Below are 7,902 nucleotides of genomic sequence, written 5' to 3' on the forward strand. Positions count from 1 at the left end.
TTGAACAATTTAAACCTTTATTTCCCTTCGCACGAAACCTCGAGTGATTTAGTATGAAGGAATACAATAGAAAGATATAATTGTATCAATTGAAGCAGTAATGTTGTATGTGCGTTTTTATTAATTTTGTCTCATCCCGTAATCACCGTTAACAGAGACGAGCGTGATTTTTAAATCATTCATTTACGATGAATGTTGATCAATGAATCATTGAATCAACTAATATAGGCCACGTATTATTACGAATTCGTGTGTACCTGCAGTGTACACGCGCGCTCGCGCGTGTGCGTGCGTGTCTGCGTGTCTTTGAGTGACAAACTGTTGCTTGGAAGATCTATGAGGTGAGTTAAATTGTGGTTCAAAAGTAGAGGGACCTATACTGGTCCAGGGGACCACCACAAGGGAGCAGCGGTAGACAATTATGTCACATGAAGCTAAAAGTGAAATGCTCGTTTTGCAAAACATCGAGCCAAATGTTTTGAGAGTCATCGAAGATAACATAAATTAAAAAACAATGATGTTGATTGAACAGACCGTAATACTAAAATTGCTGTTTCAAATGGAGTTGTTTTGTTGTGTTTAGTATGCGCGTGCGCATGCGCATGCGCTCCACTTGACAGGAACTCCGTAGCGCATGTTTACCACAGTATTCAAAGAGCTCATAGTAACGCGCTTACTTCGTTGTATGTATTGTAAAATAAACCACGTTGCTAGATAATGCCACCAAAGGGGAAAGGTGGGAAGGAGGGGAAAGGTGGGAAGGAGGGGAAAGGTGGTAAGGGGGGTAAAGGTAGGCAAACAAGTCCCCGTTTGGTTTGAACTTTTGTGAGATCACATCATTGATGTTCATGGTGAATTGGATAGCATACCGAACAGCTTGCGAATGCAAACATGATGTGTCTTATGTGCTTCAGAATGAATGAAATAGTCACGCTGATTAAACATTAGTTCATTGAATATGCCTTATTATTCACAGCCCCTGCTGCCTCGGGAAGTGGAGATACAGACAAAAACGAAAAGGCACCGAAGGGTGGTACTGCTGTGAAGGTAACCACGATATGGCCATTCTGTAAACAAATATCATAGGAAGAAAATCCATCAAGGAGCTTCTTACGAAGCTCCAGCATAAAACAGTGTTCAGATAATAATTAACTGTGATCCCTTTCTATTTGCTGTCTTCAGCAGTCGACAGCCAGGAATTTTAGTGTGTTTATTTGTACGCATAATATGTGAGTGCGATCCTGGCCTTTCTAAAAGCTTCATCACTCCTTGTGCCAATTTTGGCCCTGCACAACTATTATTGTCATGATACAATCAATTATTTCCTGAAGATGGTCGAACAGTCACTAATGTTACTTTCAGGCCTGACTAGTATGCCGTGGTTTGCTGTTGCCCATCACTTCAAGCTAATGAGGTTATCTTTTTTTTAACATGCATATTTCCCTAGGTCCGGCATATCTTATGTGAAAAACATGGGAAATGCATGGAGGCCATGGAAAAGTTAAAGGCTGGTGTTCGATTCAACGAAGTAGCTACACAATATAGTGAAGACAAAGCCAGACAAGGAGTAAGATCATGCATTATTGACAAAAAACACATTTACCCTCTCAATCTTCTTAAAGGAAATACCGTTCTGGGTGATCAAATCATCTTAAACATCTGTCACCAATATCATTTGTAAAAATGACTTCCGAAAACGAATTGCATTTAGTGTAAGTGAGCGTACCATGATAGTAAACAATGGCCATATAGTGAATATCATTTTGACCAATTATATTGTTAACTTTAAGCCACGAGAGACGACAATGGTTCATAACCCAAATCGGCATTGTGATATTCAGAACATGTTCTGTTAGAGCTATTTAAATGTTTAATTTGGATTAAAGAATCGTCTAATTTGGTGGGGATGAAAGCCATTAATACAGCAACAACAAATATATTTTAAACATTTATTAATAATTAATTTTATTGATGATTGAATATGTACAAAGCAAATATTTGTTTTTGTTTGAACAGGGGGATTTGGGTTGGATGACGCGAGGATCAATGGTTGGACCCTTTCAGGATGCAGCATTTGCCTTGGCTAACAGTACGACGGATAAACCAGTCTACACAGATCCCCCAATAAAGACCAAACATGGCTACCATATAATTATGGTGGAAGGAAAAAAGTGAATTTTGGAGCTCAAACACTGTGATCTAACTATGAGTGATCTTTGTGTGATTTGATGTTTTAGGTACACCTGCTGCTATGCAGGTGAGCCATCTGCTAGTTTGAGAATGTTTAACAAAAACATTCTCCAATGGGAGTAGATTTCAAACAAAACTCTTTTTTTGGGAGAGAGTTTCTCTTCACTGTTAACAAAAATGATATGCAAGAAATTGAATAAACATTTCTAACCAAAAGTAATTTTTGTTATGTAAGAATGTACCACACAATTCGATACGGCTCTGTTCTGTGTAAACCTGTCTCTGTACTTTTTGGAGAGAGTTTCAGATTTGTCAGGGTGCCAGTTTATTGTGATCAGAAAGATTCAAGCAGTGGTGTGAATGTGCAAACAGACATCAGTTGGCTTCTTTTTTTCTTTATTTTTTAATATAATTTTATTTGATCAGTATCAATAAATATTGATTGATAGCTGTGTATTCTTATAGAATACCATAATGGTGCATATCAAACGAGCCTAAATCAAACCCGTAAATATATACGTGGAGAAGAGGATGAGCCACAATCTCGTCGGGCCCACATCCCGGGAACTAGACGGCGGTATGCACCAGGTGCCAGTTTACTATCAGCAGGGCTTTTACGTCAGTTTACTATACGCAGGGTCTTTACGTCAGTTTACTAGGCAGGGGTTGTGTCAGTGTGTTATGCGTAGAGTTTTTACGTTCTCACGTCTCGCTTAATGATTGGCGAGGTAAGATGGCGGCGCCAGAGGAGCAAGAGTTATCTCAGGCGCAGACTGAAAAACTCCTACAATTCCAGGTAGAGCCCTCACAATGTGTCACGATAACTCTGATTTCATTGTTCCGTACATCGATAGCTGTTAACGGACGCCTGGGTGGTTCGATGTACGTCCCGCGGCGTGAATCAACCCCCTTTTCGTACAGTCAACTTCACTGTGCTAGCGCCTACGATAACCGTCAACTTAAGCGTAGCTACTGTGCTAGCTGGTTAGCTGACTAATGTTAGGCTAACCATTCGAATACCGACCCAGCCGACCCATACTACCCTGCACTCATTTAGACCGAATGGGCCATCAAACACACTATTACATGTATCTTCAGTGGACACATTTAGCTCTGCGATTAGCTTCTGCTGAATTATACTAAAGTCACGTTAGCCGGATAACCATGGGATGAGCTGTCATGTTAGTTAAGTTTCGTCCGTATAATAAGTAATGTTATCGTGTAAACTGGTAAAATTTTTACCGTCGTTGGACGATATTCAAATAAAATCTTCCTATGGTGTAGCGTGATGACTAGTTCGTCTGCTCGATTGGGACAGCTAGCATAGCCAATGGAAAACTAAAGTGACAGTGCATCTTAACCCACTGGTTCAGTCTCTAGTCTAGGAAACTATATATGATGGTGACCTATCGCCTAATGAACCCTCGCCGACCACACACAACTGAAAGATTTCTTTAGTGTTTACAGCTGGGATATTATGTGATGGACAACACGTTTTCCTCCCCAACAGGACCTGACTGGCTTGGAGTCCATGGACCAATGTCGTCGTACACTAGAACAGCACAATTGGAACATTGAGGTGATGCGGAAATGAATAGGGTCCTTGTGTCTTTTCAGTTTACTGGCCAAAGCCTCTACAATAGCATGGCAATGTGTTTTTGTCCAGAGGAAATACTTTTAGTTTGAATAGTCGTATACCTCTTCTTTGTCACAGGCAGCAGTGCAAGACAGACTCAATGAACAGGAAGGAGTTCCAAGTGTGTTTAACCCTCCGCCGTCCAGGCCCTTACAAGTCAATACTGCCGACCACAGAGTGTATAGTTACATTGTCTCAAGGCCACAACCACGGGTAGGTCTACACCTTTTAACATAAAATCAAACATCTTTAGGATGTTAAAGGTGCGAGTCAGTATGATACACTCTACCCCCAGATGCACTCAAGTCTTTTAATTGTTTCCCAATTTTATTTAATTAAGGGATTACTAGGATGGAGCTACTACTTGATAATGCTACCGTTCCGATTGACATACTACACCCTTTTGGACGTATTCAGGTGAGCAGAAGCACTCGGATCTTGATTCAGTAGGTGGAGGTGGGGAGCTAACGGGTATTGATCGCCCCGTTTCTGTTCCCCTCAGGTTTGCCCTGAGATTCGTACGGCCGGACCCCCGCGGCCGTGTTACCGACCCAGTAGGGGATGTTGTGTCCTTCATTCAAACCTTTGAGGAGAAGTATGGTCGATCACACCCAGTATTTTACCAGGGGACATACAGCCAGGTAAGCTTCACAAAGCTAGTTTGACCGCTTTCCAGCTGGAAAACTTCCTCCAGGAATTTCAGTCACTCGAGGCCTAACTCGTAATGCTTTATGTGTGTTAAAACAGGCGCTGAATGATGCCAAACGCGAGCTTCGTTACTTATTAGTGTACCTTCACGGAGAGGACCACCAGGACACTGACGAGTTCTGCCGGTACGCTCTGAATAATCTCTTTGGTCGTGTTGTGAAAACTCAGTAATGTCATCTATCCTGAGGTCTGTTTTTGTTTTCATTTTCAGCTCCACATTGTGTACAGAAGAAGTTGTAACCTTCATTAACGCGCGGATGCTCTTCTGGGCATGCTCCACCAGTAAGCCCGAGGGATTCAGAGGTAATGTAATGTGCTTTTACACGCAGACATTATTTACTTGATTGATTGTGATGATCATTTTAGACTTCCTTTTTTGTGTGCATCTTGCAGTGTTTATATGGCACAGTAACAGATAATAATTTGCTTATTATACTCGTCTAATGAATATTACTATCATGGCCTTTCTGGTCATCAACCTAATACGATTCTGTGCGTGTGATCATTCATTTCAGTTTCCCAGGCACTGCGTGAGAATACCTATCCATTCCTGGCCATGATCATGCTGAAGGACCGAAAGATGACTGTTGTGGGCAGACTAGAAGGGTTGGTTCAGCCAGAAGACCTCATCAACCAACTCAACTTCATCATGGAAGCCAACCAAACATATCTGGTGTCGGAGCGCCTGGAGCGGTAGGGGACACTTGTCGTATAGCAATCACTTGAACGTTGACTTCTTTGAGCCCGCCTCAATGAGAGTAAGAACTCAGTTCAAATCACTCTTGTGACCAATCTTAAGTTTTTGGTTACAAAAAAAATCAGAACTCCTAGAGGCCTAGGAGTTTGAGTCTACTTGGACACTGACAAAAGCTTAACTTGCTATACATGAGGCAACTATAATCTTGAATATATGTAATGTTTTTCAAAAAAATCCCAAAAGTTTATTTTCAGGTTCAATAGATGTTGTCTAGGTGTGGGTTGACCTTTCCTACAACTGCAGGCTATGTGTGTGTGTGTGTTTCAGGGAGGAGAGGAACCAGACTCAAGTGCTGAGACAGCAGCAGGATGAGGCCTACCTGATGTCGCTCCGCGCTGACCAGGAGAAAGACCGAAAGAAGAGGGAGGAGCAGGAGCAGAAGAGACAAGAGGAGGAGCTGGTCCTCCAGAGTGCTCTAGCTGAAGAACGGAAGCGAAGGGTACGACTTGATGGTGCATTCTTTGAATTCAGCCAATAACAACCAATGTAGTGGTCCTCTTGTATTCATTGTTGTATTTGTTGTGGCTGCAGAACCTCGAGGAGGAGAAGGAGAGGAAGTCCGAATGTCTTCCCCAGGAGCCTCCCGCAGATGATCCAGAGAGTGTCAAGATAGTTTTCAAGCTGCCCAACGACACACGAGTAGAGAGACGCTTCCTGTTTGATCAGTCACTGGCGGTAGGTCCCATTCTCAAGCGTGAGCGATGTGCTCATGTAAAATAATCAAGGCCTCGGTTAACGGGCCCAAGTCATCTAAAGGGTTGTGGGTAGGACTGCTCTCAGTAACACTCTGTTATTCCGTGTGTCTCAAACCGTCTTTCTCTCCCCCCTTGCAGGTTATATATGACTTCCTGTTCTCTTTGAAAGAAACCCCAGAGAAGTACCAGATAGTTACAAACTTTCCCCGTCGAGTCTTGCCCTGCCTCCCCACTGAGGAGCATCCCAACCCCCCCACCCTGAAGGAGGCAGGACTCAGCCGCTCAGAGGTCCTTTTTGTTCAGGACCTCACAGACGATTAACAGTGAACTCTTCCTGTTTGGAAGACCCCCGTCCCCTCCCGCCCACCACCCTCTCTCCCAAGACCCCTCTCTCCACCCCAGTCACCCTTTTTTCTTTTTTTTTGGTTAATGGCCGTTCATGCTCATGGGATTCTTGTGGAGAAATTGCTAACCTTGGAAAAACACATTTTAACGCCCTGATATGCCGACCACATTTGGTGGAGTTGACAGGGTTCCCGATAGCCTGAAGATTCCTGCATTTTATTAAATATAAACTTCTTTGGAAGTCCGCTCTTGAAACCATGGAGGTTGTGTGAACAAATATCTGTATCCCAGTTCTGTATCCTTTGCAACCTATACTATACTTTTATTTAATTTTTTTAGTTTTTTGAAAACCAGTGGCCCTGCCATTCCTTTCATTGTTTCAATAAAAAAAATCTCTTCTATTCACTAAAATAAAAGGAAATGGTAGATTAATTTAAAGACAAAACTGTAATTGGATGACTGGTGTATGATGCTGAGAATAGATGGCTGCAGGATACATTATGGAAATCAATTCTAAATATTTAAAATCCCAATTTTAAACCTTTTGCCTTACAATTGCATATGTGCTTCTCACATAGTGACTGACCCCTATAGAAATGGTCTGGACTCTGGTTTATTTGCCATGATTGTGATTTCAACTTGTTGTGCAGAGCCAGTGTGTTATTTTCCGATCGTGTGTAGATCTGGGAACAGAAAAATGTGGGAAACCTGTTCTAAGTGAGCCATACTCTGTACATAGGTTAGTTATTTAAAGAAGAATCCCAACAATACTAAAAAAAAAAGATGTATGCTTTCCCGTTGACTCTTGTCATAAAATGACCACATGTGGGATGGTTGCTACCGGTATATACAAATGCAGACTGACTCATAACAATTTTTTGAAAATACAGCAAAATGTAAACGGACCACAGCTTTTACATGGTTTAATGTAGTGTAGTAGTCTGCCCATAATGTGCCTGTGGTTATTCATCGATTCCCATTTTGCCTGACTTAACATCTGAATGGGCTGGTCATGTAAAAATGTAATTTTCCAATTCTAAATTAAATATTGAAAAATGTGGGTTCATTCAATTACACTTGATATCTGATCTGTTCCATTTTTTTTAAGTCTGACGTAGATGTGTTTTTTATTTTTTATGTTTGGTGAATGACGTGCAAAATTAATTGCATACTATGCAGCATTTTCCCTAATTTATTTTGGTTCATGTTTGTAAAAACAAATCAAACTTTTATCAGTTGCTCCCGAGGAAATTTATCTACTGCCATTTGCGCTCTTGTATTGTCGAAGTTTTATAGGGAGAGGAAAAGCCATGCCTAGTTTCACTTACTGCATAAAGTCCTGCCTGCTTCAATGTAGCGTTTCCTGTGTTTTTATCTACATAAATCTCTTTGGGGCACAACCGCCATACTTTCTAACGAATAGTTAGTGACTGTGAAGACAGCCCCTGCAGTGCAGACTAATATGTTATGAGACTGTCACAAGAAATCGTGAAAAGGTTTAAGAAAGAAATTGAAAAGGAAAGCAGCAGTGCATGCCATAATAACTTTAGATCACATAGCAACTGAGTCCA

The 7,902-nt window shown here is 41.5% G+C and overlaps 2 protein-coding genes across 2 annotated transcripts; both read left to right on the forward strand.

Moving 5' to 3' along the window:
* Positions 1-658: 658 nt before the first annotated feature.
* pin4 (protein (peptidylprolyl cis/trans isomerase) NIMA-interacting, 4 (parvulin)) lies at positions 659-2,383 on the forward strand. The gene is made up of 4 exons (XM_079745542.1): positions 659-790; positions 977-1,047; positions 1,448-1,567; positions 2,017-2,383. The coding sequence occupies exons 1-4, from the start codon at positions 718-720 to the stop codon at positions 2,173-2,175; spliced, it is 423 nt and encodes a 140-aa protein (XP_079601668.1). The 5' UTR covers positions 659-717; the 3' UTR covers positions 2,176-2,383.
* Positions 2,384-2,911: 528 nt separating this feature from the next.
* Positions 2,912-7,669, forward strand: faf2 (Fas associated factor family member 2). The gene is made up of 11 exons (XM_079744278.1): positions 2,912-2,986; positions 3,701-3,769; positions 3,905-4,039; positions 4,167-4,243; positions 4,329-4,467; positions 4,574-4,659; positions 4,746-4,837; positions 5,050-5,227; positions 5,559-5,730; positions 5,823-5,966; positions 6,125-7,669. The coding sequence occupies exons 1-11, from the start codon at positions 2,924-2,926 to the stop codon at positions 6,305-6,307; spliced, it is 1,338 nt and encodes a 445-aa protein (XP_079600404.1). The 5' UTR covers positions 2,912-2,923; the 3' UTR covers positions 6,308-7,669.
* Positions 7,670-7,902: the final 233 nt, after the last annotated feature.

The sequence above is a fragment of the Pollachius pollachius genome (genome assembly GCF_949987615.1).
Source record: "Pollachius pollachius genome assembly, chromosome: 10".
NCBI classification, from domain to species: Eukaryota; Metazoa; Chordata; class Actinopteri; order Gadiformes; family Gadidae; genus Pollachius; species Pollachius pollachius.

Excerpts from the sequence above, each read along its gene's own strand:
- faf2 (XM_079744278.1), top strand. The coding sequence starts at position 2,924 with ATGGCGGCGCCAGAGGAGCAAGAGTTATCTCAGGCGCAGACTGAAAAA. Across the intron at positions 3,770-3,904 it reads AGCACAATTGGAACATTGAG|GCAGCAGTGCAAGACAGACT; the intron begins GTGATGCGGAAA and ends TCTTTGTCACAG. Across the intron at positions 5,731-5,822 it reads CTGAAGAACGGAAGCGAAGG|AACCTCGAGGAGGAGAAGGA; the intron begins GTACGACTTGAT and ends TTGTGGCTGCAG.
- pin4 (XM_079745542.1), top strand. The coding sequence starts at position 718 with ATGCCACCAAAGGGGAAAGGTGGGAAGGAGGGGAAAGGTGGGAAGGAG. Across the intron at positions 791-976 it reads AGGTGGTAAGGGGGGTAAAG|CCCCTGCTGCCTCGGGAAGT; the intron begins GTAGGCAAACAA and ends TATTATTCACAG. Across the intron at positions 1,048-1,447 it reads AGGGTGGTACTGCTGTGAAG|GTCCGGCATATCTTATGTGA; the intron begins GTAACCACGATA and ends ATATTTCCCTAG.